At 34.5% G+C, this 15501-nt stretch overlaps 1 protein-coding gene across 1 annotated transcript; it reads left to right on the top strand.

The window, feature by feature from the left end:
* The first annotated feature begins 9479 nt into the window (after nt 1-9479).
* On the top strand, nt 9480-14308 carry LOC126706815 (protein NLP2-like). Its single transcript, XM_050406368.1, has 4 exons — nt 9480-10346; nt 11135-11182; nt 11292-12294; nt 13199-14308. The coding sequence occupies exons 1-4, from the start codon at nt 9495-9497 to the stop codon at nt 14080-14082; spliced, it is 2787 nt and encodes a 928-aa protein (XP_050262325.1). The 5' UTR covers nt 9480-9494; the 3' UTR covers nt 14083-14308.
* The last annotated feature ends 1193 nt before the right edge of the window (nt 14309-15501 follow it).

Below are 15501 nucleotides of genomic sequence, written 5' to 3' on the forward strand. Positions count from 1 at the left end.
TCCCATTTCTCACCCATTTAGCCTCTTTATTTACCATCTTAAGAAACTCAATTTTTTTTATAAATTTAATTAAGAATCAAGAAAGTAATTGATTTGATTAATTTGGAATTACATTGTTAGACGCGGCAAATCGTAATTTAGGAGCTCGTGACCCTTTTAAACCTTAAAAGGTAATTCAATACGTACTAACTTACATACGTAACATGCATGGACCCTACAAAATTTTATCTTAGAAGAAATTAATTAAAGTGGCGGCCCACTCTCAAAATTTAGATTTCTTTAATGGCTGGGAATAACTATAACCATGGCTTAAGCTTAGAGAGGTTAACTTCACGATATGTCAAATATTAAATTTGTGATCAGAGAGAGGACGACATAAATTCTTGCATATTCTTTACTAACTAATTAAGAGAAAAACAAATGTAGTTAATTATTGGAATTACTAAACACTAAACTTCGAATTCAGTTGCCATTAACAGAAAGTTACAAGAATTCTATAATTTACCCAAATGTAACATCAAAACATCCAAATTAACATATGTGGGGTCCAATAATTTGAGGTCCTGGCCCGTTTTTACATTGGGGCCCAAGGCCCGAGCCGAGGAAGGTTATGGCCGAGAATAGATAATAAAAGTCCAAATAGTCTTGAGATACAGCCGATGATGATTTTGTTCTCGGCATATCCGAGATCTCCTTGGAAGGAAGGGCAAAAACGGTATAGAAACAGTTTGGAAAAAAATCTAAAATATCTAGGTCAATAGAGAAGGGTACGCTGGGTAGAGTAAACGACCAATGACAAAGGGAAGACTGCCCTTACTGCCATTCAATACTCTGCACCTGACAGAGTCATACTCTTCAGCTTTTACAACCACCCCCAACCACTCCGGGTATGAGTTGATGGGACAAGTATCAGTTTTGGAAAAGTCGATCCTACATGTGGACGAAGGATAAGAAAAGCAGATTGATATAAAAAGAGGAACGAGCAATCCAAGAAGGTGGCTGGGAAAAATGGCCAAAAACCAGAGCCTCCCAGCCCGCCTCCAGGAGAAAGACTCCTAGCGCGAATACGATTTAATTATGTATGAACACCACGAAAAAGCCACCGTCTGGTGACCAAGGCCTAGCCTTTCAAACCCACGCTCTATAAATCATATTGTTTGGGCCTGCTTACGTGCGAACCCAGTATCTCGTTGGGTCGTTACAAATCGTGTCCCTACAATTGGCGCCATCTGTGGGAAAGGCTTGTGTGTTGGCACAGGCGGTAGGTCGAGACAGTCCCCTTGTCGTTTCTAAACAGCTGGTTGTAATGTTCTAGCGTAAAATTCCACTAGGGGCTACGTTTCTTCACTAGGGGCTGCGCTTCATAGCGTTAGCAGCGCGGATGGTTCTAGGGGCTTAGCCGAGGGGCTAGTCCCCCTAAACCAAGGTCCTACGCCGTAGCCGAGGGGTTAATTCCCCTAACTACTTATCAAAATCAAGTTTTGGACAGAACCAAGGTATTGCATGGTCCTCGGACTCAAATCTATTGGGAAACCAACTACTTATCAAAATCAGGTTTTGGACAGAACCAAGGTATTTCATGGTCCTCTGACTCAAACCTATAGGGAAACCAACTACTTATAAATATCAAGTTTTGGACAAAACCAAGGTATTGCATGGTCCTCGGACTCAAACCTATGGGGAAACCAACTACTTATAAATATCAAAGTTTTGGACGGAACCAAGGTATTGCATGGTCCTCAAGACTCAAACCTATGGAAGGTCAGCTACTTAAGAAGAATTCTAAGTCGCTCAATCCTCGGACCAAATACCAGAAAAGGTTAAGGTTACAAAAGCTATTAGGAAGGCGGCAAAACACTCTAAGTATTTGGCGGCCCACATGGACAATCCACTTTGGAATCACCCATCCTCGGATGGTCACCTCCTACACCGCACCGAGCATTCAGCTGTCATCTCGGCTATTTTGGGGTACGTATCGTTTTCTCAGGTCGGTATTATTGTGCCAAACAACTCTATTAAGTTCATAAAAATATCTTTTTCTTAGCGAGGGCTTCGACCCAAAACATCATTTGTTCAAGTCGGCATTGTTGTACCGGATAGTTTCAATAGGCACAGAGCGAGGTCTTGTTATTAACTGGGATTTCGGCCCTAAGCATCGTTCAGAATACAAAAATAGAAAAGAAGTCATATGGTAGTACGTCTATTCATGGCATAATTATTTTAAAAAGAAGAGGTAGAAAATACAAAATAAAGCAATGTTGACTTTTATTAATATAAAGAAGTATTACAGTGTACAATGAAGGGCTTAAGCAAGCCTATATAGAAAACGAATTACAAAAACAATAAAAAAACAAAACAAGCAAACAGCCAGAAATTTTTTTAAGCTCTGCTCCCAAGTCTTTCCAAATTCTGTCCCGGTAGCACCTATATTGAGAGGAGGACCTTCCTTGGGGGAAGAGGAGAAGAAGAGGAAGAAGGAAAAGCACCAGGATGGATCTGGTGATGGGAAAGAAGAAGAAGGAGAGGCAAAAGGAGGCACCAGTGAAGGAAGAGAGGAAGAAGCAGGGACACTTCCTCCCTGCGTCAGTCCTGACTCCTAACACACTGGTGCCATGTTAGCTATGCTCATAAGAGAGCGGCTGGTACTGACAATGGGTGACCACAGCTCAGTCGCACCAGGAGTTTGACGCGATGAGCCCCTACTTCGGATTTTGGCTGAAGGAAGGATGAGAGGTATCTTGAGTCTCTGCCATCCCTGCCCTGACCAAGCCATTTTGAGCTTTTGAAGAACATGACATTTTTGGGAAGGGTATGGTCCTTTCATTCCCACTCCTCTCTCGAACATATCACTATTCAAGGTGTAAACTAGCGGATAAAGGAAACTCTGGGGGAGGTTAAGGGTTTCAGGCTTCAAAAGGATTAAAAGGTCTCTGCATAAGAGAAGTAACCTCTTGTCTTTCTTCTTATATGAAGGGAAAAACGGGAGGCATTTAATCTGTCCAAATTTTCAGGAAAATCGGTAAACAAGAATATACCCATTCCACTTCCCCACGATAACCGTTGAATTTGAATGGTCTCGTAAAGGGAAATCATTAAAGGTGCGTTTCGGATAATGAAGCGGCAGGAACGCATCATGAATGAATTCAAAGGAATGTCTCGTAGACCAGTATGTTTCCTGGATAGATGAAGAGACACCCACATTGATGAAGGGCAGATCTAAGTAGACCGCAATAAAGGCGTGGCATTACCAAAACCTTCCTCTCCGACTAAGAGGTCGAACAGCAGGATTTTGAGGGGCTATTGTGGGGTCCAATAATTTGAGGTCCTGGCCCGTTTTTACATTGGGGCCCAAGGCTCGAGCCGAGGAAGGTTATGGCCAAGGATAAATAATAAAAGTCCAAATAGTCTTGAGATACAGCCGATGATGATTTTGTTCTCGGCATATCCGAGGTCTCCCTGGAAGGAAGGGCAAAAATGGTATAGGAACAGTTTGGGAAAAAATCTAAAATATCTAGGTCAATAGAGAAGGGTACGCTGGGTAGAGTAAATGACCAATGACAAAGGGAAGGCTGCCCTTACTGCCATTCAATACTCTGCACCTGACAGAGTCATACTCTTCAGCTTTTACAACCACCCCCAACCACTTCGGGTATGAGTTTATGGGACAAGTATCAGTTTTGGAAAAGTCAATCCTACACGTGGACGAAGGATAAGAAAAACAGATTGATATAAAAAGAGGAACGAGCAATCCAGGAAGGTGGCTGGAAAAAATGGCCAAAAACCAGAGCCTCATAGCCCGCCTCCAGGAGAAATACTCCTAGAGCGAATACGATTTAATTATGTATGAACACCACGAAAAAGTCACCGTTTGGTGACCAAGGCCTAACCTTTCAAATCCACGCTTTACAAATCATATTGTTTGGGCCTGCTTACGTGCGAACCCAGTATCGCGTTGGGTCGTTACAAATCGTGTCCCTACAACATTAGTTTCAAAAGACAAGGAAACAAGAGGTAACAAAATTGTGAGACTTAAGTGATGAAAGACTTTGGTGAAAATTCTGATTCAATTGATATTAATTAATTTTGACAGTAATTAAAAGTTAATTATGCGAGTTTTGTATTTGTTAGAAGAAATATATTGTAGCTGCAGCTACAAATTGTTTCACCCAACATGACCTAAATTAATTTTGTGAAGTGGCAAATTATTTATCTTAATTTGGTTATGTACTTTTTGTGGTTAGTTTGTTTGTTTGTTTTTTTTTTTTTTTTGGGGTGGGGGGGGGGGGGGGGGGTGGGGTGGAATTCTTTTTACTTAATATTCTATAAGCTATTTAATTTGGTGATTAATAAAATTAACTTACAAGTTACAACATATTGCATAAAATTAGAGACAATGCTCTTTGGACCAAATAGTATGTCCTTTTATAAATAAAACGTATGTAAAGAGCTATTGAGTACACGTACGGATGTATTTATCTATTGAGGAAAAAAAATACATAACATTACACTAGTATCTACAGCTTCTTTTTCGGTGAATATGTAAATTTATATTATATATTTTTATGATTATATAGATAAATTATGTATCAGACATATGTTTCCTTTCCAATAGTCACTGTTATATAATGATTTTTTCTCATAAACTTTATAACTTTTATGTAAATTATAATAATTAATTATCAAATACCTAACCAGGTTGGTTTCTAGAAAAATTATTAATTTTATGAGATATTATCAATTTATATAACTGATAAAGGTTTAGTTATATTTATATATATAATTCAGTTCACAACTCAATGTTTAAACCAAAAGACAACTGTGGGAAGCAAAATTGAGTGTTTAGAACTCTTTAATTCTTAAAATGACACTTGTCACTATTGATTGCTCATGTTGTTTGGTTGAGTTTGCATATATTATGTAAATTAATTCTAAAAGATAAATCACATTACCTGTAACAGCTCCTCTAACTTGTTAATTAGGTAAAAAATTATCTATCATGGCAAATAAAAAATAACATATTTGGAGATTTGATTCTAAAATCTAAATCCCTTCCATTAATCCACTTGACCAATAGGTTAAGCTATAATAATTAGTTGTATACCATGCACAAATGGATATATCATGTAATTAGGTAGAAATATTTCATTTTGGATTAAATGGCATTTTATATAATATATATAGATAGAAATAATTGAGGAAAATTGTTTTCATAGATAAATACCAAAATATCCTCATAAAGTTTGAGTTGTAAGTCACTCCAACTTATGTTAGGTAATTGAGAGTCACTGACTGATACATATCATAAAATTATATTCTCACCATAAGGATGGTATTGTAAAAGTCATTCCAATATTGAAAGTCATTTTTAATTACTGTGCTACTTTCTATTAATTTACTGTAATTCTAGAATGAAAGTTAAAACTTTTCATTGGACTAGAAGACTCGCAAGGAGGTTCATCAAAAAAAAAAAAAAAAAGACTCGCAAGGATTCTTTATCCTTTTTTATTAGTACTGTACAAAGTAAAAATAAAAACTTAGGGTTAAAAAAAAGAGGTCATTGTTATTCTTTTTGACGCACATACCAAAGCACTCCTGTGAATCATATGAAGCTGGAAAACCGTTATGAATGGGTTGCATAAACAGTACCAGTTTAAATATATATATATATATATATATATATATATGTGTGTATATATATATATATATATATATATATATATATATATATATATATAGAGAGAGAGAGAGAGAGAGAGAGAGAGAGAGAGAGAGAGAGAAATTCATTAAGCAATAAGCAACTACTATTTTAAGATATAATGATACCACCGCGCACTCTTGGTGCAGTGGTCACTCTATAAGTATAAATATTTGTGAGGTGTGGGGGGTAAGAGCCGAGATTCAAGTCTGCAGGAAGGAGCTTCACAGATATATACACTTAAATTAAATTAGAGTAGAAATTCTATCTTGTATCCAAAAAAAAAAGAAAAAAAAAATAGTGATGAATGTGATTTAGTGCCGGTTAGGTATTGATGAGTTTTAACCATTTATTTTTATATAATATAGAATTTTAACCAATATATCATATTATTTTCAGTGAAGACCTTCGAGATTTGAATCCCTTAATTGCAACTATGAAATTATTAAAGTTTTAAATTTATGAAACATAAACACTAAATTGTGTAATTTTTCTAAAAGATTCAAATTTCAAATTTAACCTCAAAGTTATTTCTAGTTAAGAGAAATTAAAGTTATAAACGAGTTAAACTAAATTGTATATTAAAAATTTAAGATTGTTTAATTAATTTAATTGTGAACATGAGTTAAACTCGAACATATTGCTAAATTAGATTGAGATTAAATTTTGTAAGGATGTGGTGTAAAACTCATGTTTTACTTTTTCAATCCTAATATGCCACATCATCTTATCACACATTTAAGAATAAGCACAACCACGTCCAATCAATTCTAATACTTATATAAAAATCCAACCAAATTAGGAGTTTGTTGAAATATTATTAGGTGTGGTAAGATGTATTGAATTTTAAATAAAATACTGATGTAACAATCTTTTATTGAATGATGTAAAATATAGGTTTTACACCCATCCTTACCAAATTTGGACTCAGTTAGATTACATGATCAAGCTTGGTTTATTTTTTTATTGAAAAAACTTGAGCTTGTTTATGAGTTAATTTATTAAATTAACTTATTCTTTTTGAATATATAATAAACACTATGGTTAAATTTTTTTACCCATTCACAAATCTATATTAATAACTAATAAATAAACTATAGTTGAAAACTTGAAATCATATTGTTTGAGTTAACTAAATAGAACCATTTTTATTTATAAATTTATGAAAATTAGGTTCACAAAAATTTTGTATTGTTAGAGATATATAAAAATTTTACTAGAAAATGGATTATCTATATTATGAATAAATTATGAATAAGGATTTGATATCTTATGAACTTTTTTATAAAATTACTTAATCCAATTTCAAGTCTATATATATTTAATTTTATACACCTAGACATATATATATATATATATATATATATATAGACTTATCTCAAGACTCATATTTTCAAATTGTTTGTGAGCACATTATTGTGCTTGAATTTGACTTGTTTAATATTCAACCCTACACTTAGGTATGAACTTTGTTCATTTGCTAATAAATAAATATAAACAAAAATTTTCTTGAGTTGAGCCTGAATTATTCAAAAACAACTCAGTTCATTTACAATCATAAAAAAAAAAAATAATAATAAAATAAAATAAAATAAAACTCTTAAGTGAAATTAGCAAAAATTTGACAAACCCTAGTTTTGAGTCTGGACACAAGGGAATAATGTGTCATTATTAGGAGGACCATGTAAATTGTACCATACCAGCTACATTGTTTATATATCAAAATATGAATATATATATATATATATATATATATATATATAATATGCTTAATTTTGTTTTTGAGAATAATACATAATATGTGCAGGCAAGCTTGGGCTGCAAAAAGTATCTAATTTTTTCCATTTGAAGGGAGAAACATACGAATAAACCTAGCACAACAACACGTACAACATATATATATATATATATTAACCATGGTTAAGGACCCAAACCGCTATAAAGTTTGCATTAGAAATTAATTAGAATCTTTTTAATATTGATGGTTGTCACCAATCAAATATCTAACATAAAGTAAGTTTCAGTTAACTCAATTGGTAAAATCTCTGATGATTGTATAACAGATCTGGAATTCAATCTCCGTCTACGCCAAAAATTAATTGATGTCTTGGTTTGATGATAAAAAACTATCATCAGGAATAAATACCAAAGGTTGAAACTCGATCTCTCAAAAAAAAAAAAAATTTATCTAACATAAAAATGAGGCCCAAACAACAATCTAACCATAGTTGTATTAATTGTTGTTAACCCTAGAGTTAACATAATGCTTTTTTTTTTCGATATTGTCTGGACCCACCAATAAAACAGGTAAGAATCATTTTCTTAGAAATTAGTTGTACATAAAAAATGTTAAAAAAAGAAATAAAAATCAGAGGGCTAGGGCTAGCTAGAGCCTCAAATTTCTTAAGGAAAAAATAAAAATGGAAAAAAATGAAATTAATTTATATATGGACCTAATTAAGTAATGTAAGAGTACTCATCCTTTTCGGTGTTGCCTGCACGTGTGTTCTACACCCATTTGACAGTTTGTAAGTAGAAAGGCAAGGAATTAGCTCGTGAAGACGTGTGGCACACAGATAGCACATCAACAAGGCTGTAATCAAGTTTTTCATAGAAAAGAAATGTGTTTATAAATACATAACATGGACGTACGGAGAATCATAAGGAAGAAGTATATTTGAATATCAATCTCTCTCTCTCTCTCTCTCTCTCTAAGAAAATTGGGAAAGAAATGCATGAAAGCATGACAGAGAGCATGGATTGTTGACTTTACAAGCACCTTATACGTATGGTGAATGATGAGGATGGCATGTAATATATATGAGAATTGAGAAGCTATAAGCTTGTAATTACTTTTTTTTCTTCTTCTTGTGGGTCCTCTTAAATAGGAGATTCTCTCTAGGATTTTATTATTATTTTTTTCCTATGTTTATTTGGGGTCCTTAAATAGTAGTAGATTCTCGAGACACGCACAAACATAGCCAAAGGCAATAGTACTATTCCAAAAACAAGAGCAGTGCAGAATTGAACTGGGAAAGTAACCTATAGTATTCATTTGCTTTCTCAAAGGAGAGAGACAATCTGCTATAGTAGCTCTTCTTTGTTGTTGATATTATAACCCAGCAAGGAATTGTGGTGGACATGCACAACAAGTGAGATTTACAAGAATTTCAACAAAGTGATCATGTGAGTTGCTTTCTCTTAATTCTTTCCTTGTTTGCTGTCATATCTTCTTCATACATATAACCATCACTTCAGTCCGTTTTCAAAAATGATTTTTTTTTTTTTTTTTTTTTGTCCCTATAAAATCTACTTTCTTGATCATGTTTTTAAATCACAGCAGATTTGGTTTTTTTTTTTTTTTTTTTTTTTTTTTTTTGGCTTTTGGTTTTTGATTGTCATGAGTAGAAATTAAAGCTGCTGCATGAGATTTTAAAACCAAGCAATTTAGAGAAGTCTATACGGTTTGTGTGAAAACAAACCTTCACATGTCAAATTTTCAAGCAAAACCATGCTAGGTTTTATGTTTTCAACCTTTTAAAAAATCTTTATGAAACTGCAGTAGGTTTTTTTCTTTTCTGAAATGCATTTGTGATTGCAGTTTACAAAAAACAATTTTTGTTGACGATGTTTCTGGGACTCGGACAGATTTTGGTTTTTGGATACAGGCAAAGGGATTTATATATAGTACTTCATGGAAGTTCCTCTTCTTCTTCTTCTTCATCTTCACGTGTATTGGATCGTAAAAGCGTGATCTTCTCTGCACAAAACTCTTACTTCTGCGCAATCTCTTTGTGAAATGGAAATCGAAAGGAAGCTCATCATGGAATACAGTGGCTTTACACCAAATAATTGTACAGCATATGGAAACTTCTCAGACAATAACACCATGGCATCAGATTTCATGGGTGAACTTTTATCTGAAGGGTGCTGGTTAGAGACCTCAACTGGTGGTTTCAACTTTTTGCCTCCAGCTCCTTTACCTACTACTACTCCGTCTCGTGCTCTCAATGACCCTTCACATTACTATTTGCCTTCTTTTGACTCAAACCCTCATCAGCAAATCTATCAAGAAGATCAGACTGAGGGAGTTTTTCCTGAATCAGAAAGCATTCTAGTAGATGGCAATGAACTTGGCAGAAGATGGTGGATTGATCCAAGGGCAAATCCTGGTACTTGTTCCTCGGTGAAAGAGAGATTAGTACTGGCCGTTGAATACTTAAAAGAATGTACAAAGAACATGAATGTGCTTATTCAAATATGGGTGCCAATAAGGAAAGGAGGGAGATATTTCCTTAGCACGTATGACCAGCCTTATTCTTTTGATCCTAATAACAAAAGCCTTGCAGATTACAGAAATGTTTCAAGGGCTTATCAGTTTGCAGTTGAGGAAGATAGAGAGGAATCTGTTGGGATCCCAGGTAGAGTTTTCTTGGGAAGGTTGCCTGAGTGGACCCCTGATGTTCGTTTCTTTAAAAGAGATGAGTACCCACGTATTAGTTATGCACAGCAATATGATATTCGTGGCTCTCTAGCTCTTCCTGTTTTTGAAAGAGGTAGTGGAACTTGCTTGGGAGTTGTTGAGATTCTCACAACCACTCAGAAGATCAATTATCGACCTGAACTTGAACATGTTTGCCAAGCTCTTGAGGTTCTTCTTCTACTTGTTAATCTTCTTAAACATGATCCATGAATAAAATTGAAAATTATATTCATTTTGACAAAAGAAATATGTAGCTAAAACAAATTTTAAGCCAATATGTTATTTTTTCTTTAAATATAATAGAATTTGAACTTATATTGTCTCTTCTTCATTATGATTATTTTTTATTATTAGGCCAGAACACCAATCTATTATTAAACATTCATATAGTTAATAAGAACTGAAAGATATCCAACCAACATATACACCATCTACATTTTTAAATCCAATATCACTTATTTTATTCTAATCATTTTCTATTTATATGCACTAGTAGAAACCATCATTGATTTCTTATACCCTCCAATTTGGTCTATATTGCTTAATTTATGTGACAAATTTTGTTAGCTTAAAATGACAAAAACATTCAAAGTTATCCACATCGTGAGAGAATCTAGAAGCACCTTTATAGATATTATGCTCTTATTTCCATTTATGCTGTCTATTCTTTTAGGTGTTGTGCCTCCCCCATTTGCATCATTCAACTTTTGTTATTTATATCTAAGCTATGCCTTCTCTTTTTGCCTCTACTTTGATTATGGCTACTTTGTTGAATAAATTTCCCTTTTGCATGAACTTTCCTTCTTTTTTTTTTCTTAAATAAAAATCCTTCTAAAGGCTGAGATGATAATGGATTTTTTTTCTTCCTATTCTTCTAGTACAATCACTCATCTATTACGTGTGATCCATATAAAATGCAACGTACTTCTTTCTTACAATTGTATTTTAATTTGCAGGCTGTTGATCTCAGAAGTTCTCAATACTTCAGCCCTCCTACTGTGAAGGTATGAGGATATGTTACCCCTTTACAATAACTTTTTTTTGAGTATCTATAATTTTGATATTCATTTCTAATTAATATTATAGGTGTGCTAATTAGTTTCTTTTCCTCAGGCCTGTGATGAGTTGTACCAAGCAGCACTGAATGAGATAGTAGAGGTTTTGACATCTGTTAGCAAGACACATAGATTGCCTTTAGCCCTAACTTGGGCCCCTTGTGTCCAACAAGGTAAAGGTGGATGCAGACATGCTGATGAGAATTTTGCACAGTGTGTTTCAACTGTGGACACTGCTTGCTATGTTGCTGATCTAGAAGTATTGGGGTTTCTTGAGGCTTGCTCTGAGTACCACTTGTTTCGAGGCCAAGGAACTGTTGGGACTGCCTTCACTACAACAAAACCATGTTTTGCAACTGATATCACTGCCTTTAGCAAGAAAGAATACCCTCTCTCTCATCATGCTAGGATGTTTGGGCTACATGCTGCTGTGGCAATTCCCCTTCGAAGCATCTATACTGGCTCAGCTGATTTCGTGTTGGAGTTTTTCTTACCAAAGGATTTCCAAGATCCTGAAGAACAAAAGCAAATGCTCAATTCATTGTCCATTGTGTTACAACAGGCCTGTAGGAGTCTACATGCTGTGGTTGATAAAGAACTTGAGGAAGAAGCAATCTTATACCCAGTTAAGGAAGTGGTAGTGGCTTCAGATGGGAAACCAACCAGTTCTACTACTACGAATTTGAAAGAAGCTTGTTCAAAAGAGTCATCCTGGGTTGCTCATATGATGGGGGCACAGCAAAAAGGCAAAGGTGTGTTGGAGCATCAGGAAGAAGAACCTAATGAAGAATTCAAGGTGACAACTCATTGGGATTGTACTCAAGTGGAGTTGCGAAGTGGGCAAGCATTTTCAGACTTTGGGGCTCAACTTCAGCAAAGTTCTGAGTCCAAGGGTAGTGCTGAGGGTGGTGGAGATTCTTATTCTTATGGTGGCCGACAATCCTCAGGTGGAAGAAAAGCTGGGGAGAAGAGGAGGACCAAAACTGAGAAGACTATCAGCTTGCCAGTTCTAAGGCAATACTTTGCTGGGAGCCTCAAAGATGCTGCTAAAAGTATTGGAGGTAGGAAACAATCCATTATCATTAATAGATAATTAACCTGCCAAGTATAGACTTAATGTAAATTCATTTCTATCCCTATTTACATGCTCCTTCGTTATAGAGAGAGAGTGAGCAATATTAATATGACTCTTAATCTCTTATTTATTTTCTTTTCACTATCATTTTTATGTTCTTTTCGAATTCTCCTGCTTAGGCGTAGTTTTACTATTGGAAATGTTAGAAAAATAAATAAATTGCTATAGCAAAATATTTCAATTTCTTTATATATACATGTCTATATAATTGAAAAAAAAAAAAACTTTCCTAAGCATTGAGCAGCCTGCTATTAGCATATAGGATATACCTTATTTCTTTGTATCTTAGAAAATAATCAGGAAACCTATTCATCCTAATTTGTAGATTTTATGCTAACTGTTTTAATAAGACATTAGACATATAAAAAGTGATAATACAAGTTCTTCTCACTTTCTATTTTATGCTTCATTCTGATGGCAACTTACTTCTTTAAGCTTAAATTTTTCACAATGGTTAAAAGTAGCCATTTTTGGCTGCTCACTGGTTGCAGCATGAACCTCTAGTTATATGAGATTCCTTTAGCCTACTCTCTTTATATTTTTTTCTGTATATTTATTTTCTTTTTATTAGCATCTTTTATCATAGGTGTGGCAGCTCACAATCCTTGGCATCAAATAATTAAATTAAGTATACGTTTGGATTAGCCTTTTTTTTTTCTTTTTTCTTTTTTTTTTCCTTATTTACTAAAAATTGACAAAAGTACAGTGGTACCTAAAAAACATTTGAGACTTTAAAAAACTATATGTAAAGAAAATTTAAGCTGTTTTTTAATACACTCTTATACCCTAAAGCTATAATATAGTTGGCTCACAACTTCTCTCAATTGCAGTGTGCCCCACTACTCTGAAAAGGATATGCAGGCAACATGGGATTACAAGATGGCCTTCTAGAAAGATTAAGAAGGTAGGTCACTCTCTGAGGAAACTCCAGCTTGTGATTGATTCAGTCCAAGGTGCTGAGGGTTCCATTGAAATCGGATCTTTCTATAATAGCTTCCCAGAATTGAGTTCCCAGCAGGCAAACAGTCCTTTCTCATCCTTGAACATTAGTGACTCAAAGCACCCACACTCTAAACAAGAGAGTGGCTTATTTAGCTTTGGTTCTGGTCCCTTAAAATCTCCAGCTTCTTCATGCAGTCAAACTTCTAGTCCCAGTATCTATTGTACCACTGGAGTAAAGCAACATAGCACAAGCACTAATGCTTTAAGTAGTGCAGAAACTTCAATGACTGAAAACCTTGGTGGGATTTTGCATGGGGCTTGCAGTGATGCAGAACAACATGCCTTGAATCTTCAACAGGAACCAAACCTTATTCATAGAGTTGAAAGCCTCAAGTCATTTGGAGAGCATCCGGGTCTTGAAACTCTATCTTGCTTACCGGAAAGTAGCAGCAAGAATTCAAGAGATGGGGGTGCTTTTAGAGTTAAAGCTACCTTTGGTGATGAAAAAACCAGGTTCAGCCTGCATCCCAATTGGAGTTTTGGGGCTCTAAAGCTAGAGATTGCAAGGAGATTCAATTTAGATGATGTTAGTAGAGTTGATATCAAGTACTTGGATGATGATAGAGAGTGGGTGATTTTGACATGTGATGCTGATCTTCAAGAGTGCATGGACCTATTTAGAGCATCCCAAAGTCACACAATCAGACTCTCACTTCAGCATGCTTGTAATCAAAGTCTTGGAAGTCCCTTTGGTAGCAGTGGCCTGTCTTAATTAATTAAAAACCATAGCTAGTTTCTGTTTACCCATTGAGAGCTACCAGCTTGTCAAATGGTGGAGACAATTAATGTTGATGATTACAAATTCTAGGAATATTCTGTTCACTTTTATGTTTATCTTTTAAGCCATTCGATCTTAGTTCGAATATCAATGGGTATTTTAGATGGAATAATAAATTAATTATTACTTATGAAATTATTAATTAGGACCATTTTAAGCATTTTGGCTTTCACAAGAATCATGTTATATTACATTAAAATATTGTTTTTCATTTACAAGCTTATACCAACCAAAAAGAAAAAAAAACCTTGTACCTTCCTAAGATGACTAATTTTGATTACAACATCACTTTTCATATGGTTTCACCACAAATACTAATTGCAATAGATCACGTAAGTAATTATGAAAAAATTGGTATCATGAGATATAGAATAAAAAATAGAGTTAAACAAAACTTAACACATAATTTAGTTGATGGCTTGAAGTCTTTTAGTAGATAGGGTTGGTATGGGAATTGGAAAGCCGATCTGGAACTTGCCCCCTTTTCTTTTTTTGCTTTTATTTGTTTGTAGATAGAGAATGTATATCATGTATCTTCTCTTTTATAACTTGTGAATTCTACACAATTATGAACAGGAAAAATGCATGTTTTATATATAAGAGTCGTGTAAAATTCACACAATGTGAAAGAGAAGTAATATATCCAATGTATAAGATAATTATTGTTGTAATAAGGTCAGTTGGAAATTTACATTTTAAACTTCCCATACAGTTAGGATCTACAAAGGAGGTCCCATATTAATTGATCGGTGCTATTAGATAGAAAACAAAGATTGCTTTATACTGTGTAGACCGTAGAGAATACTATATAAATGTCAAGAAATTGTTTTAAAATACATCCCTTACATGCTGAGAGAGAGAGAGAGAGAGAGAGAGAGAGAGAGAGAGAGAGAGAGAGAGAGAGAGAGAGAGAGAGAGAGAGAGAGAGAGAGAGATCCCTTGCACATGTTCTAGCGGGAAGAGATCTAGCACCCTCTATTCTAATTGTCCGTTACAAAACATCCACATCCTCGAAGAAAACTCTCATTGATACTATAATTTTTCCCTAAAAAATAAGGAAAGAAACACAATTACACACTCACTGGTAAATAAATTCACAATTTAAAACAACACATACCTCATACAAAGCAAATAGTAGAGCTCCCCACTTTAAGGAACCCACCAAAGGAATATAGAGAATTAGAAGAAAAAAAAACTCATCATCTATCCTAATCCATTTAAATATAGGAGTTAAACAACACATGCCTCATTTTTTAAGCCAAATGCTAATTTAAATTTAAAATATACTATCAATTCATACAAAACTAGGATTATATTTCCACTTTATATAGAGAAAATGGTAGAACTGCTCAC

This window comes from Quercus robur, chromosome 11 (genome assembly GCF_932294415.1).
Source record: "Quercus robur chromosome 11, dhQueRobu3.1, whole genome shotgun sequence".
NCBI classification, from domain to species: Eukaryota; Viridiplantae; Streptophyta; class Magnoliopsida; order Fagales; family Fagaceae; genus Quercus; species Quercus robur.

What these genes read in the sequence shown, in the direction of transcription:
- LOC126706815 (XM_050406368.1), top strand. Translation starts at nt 9,495, where the DNA reads ATGGAAATCGAAAGGAAGCTCATCATGGAATACAGTGGCTTTACACCA. An exon ending in ATGTTTGCCAAGCTCTTGAG is followed by an intron (nt 10,347 to 11,134) that starts GTTCTTCTTCTA and finishes TTTAATTTGCAG; the next exon opens with GCTGTTGATCTCAGAAGTTC. An exon ending in TGCTGCTAAAAGTATTGGAG is followed by an intron (nt 12,295 to 13,198) that starts GTAGGAAACAAT and finishes TCTCAATTGCAG; the next exon opens with TGTGCCCCACTACTCTGAAA.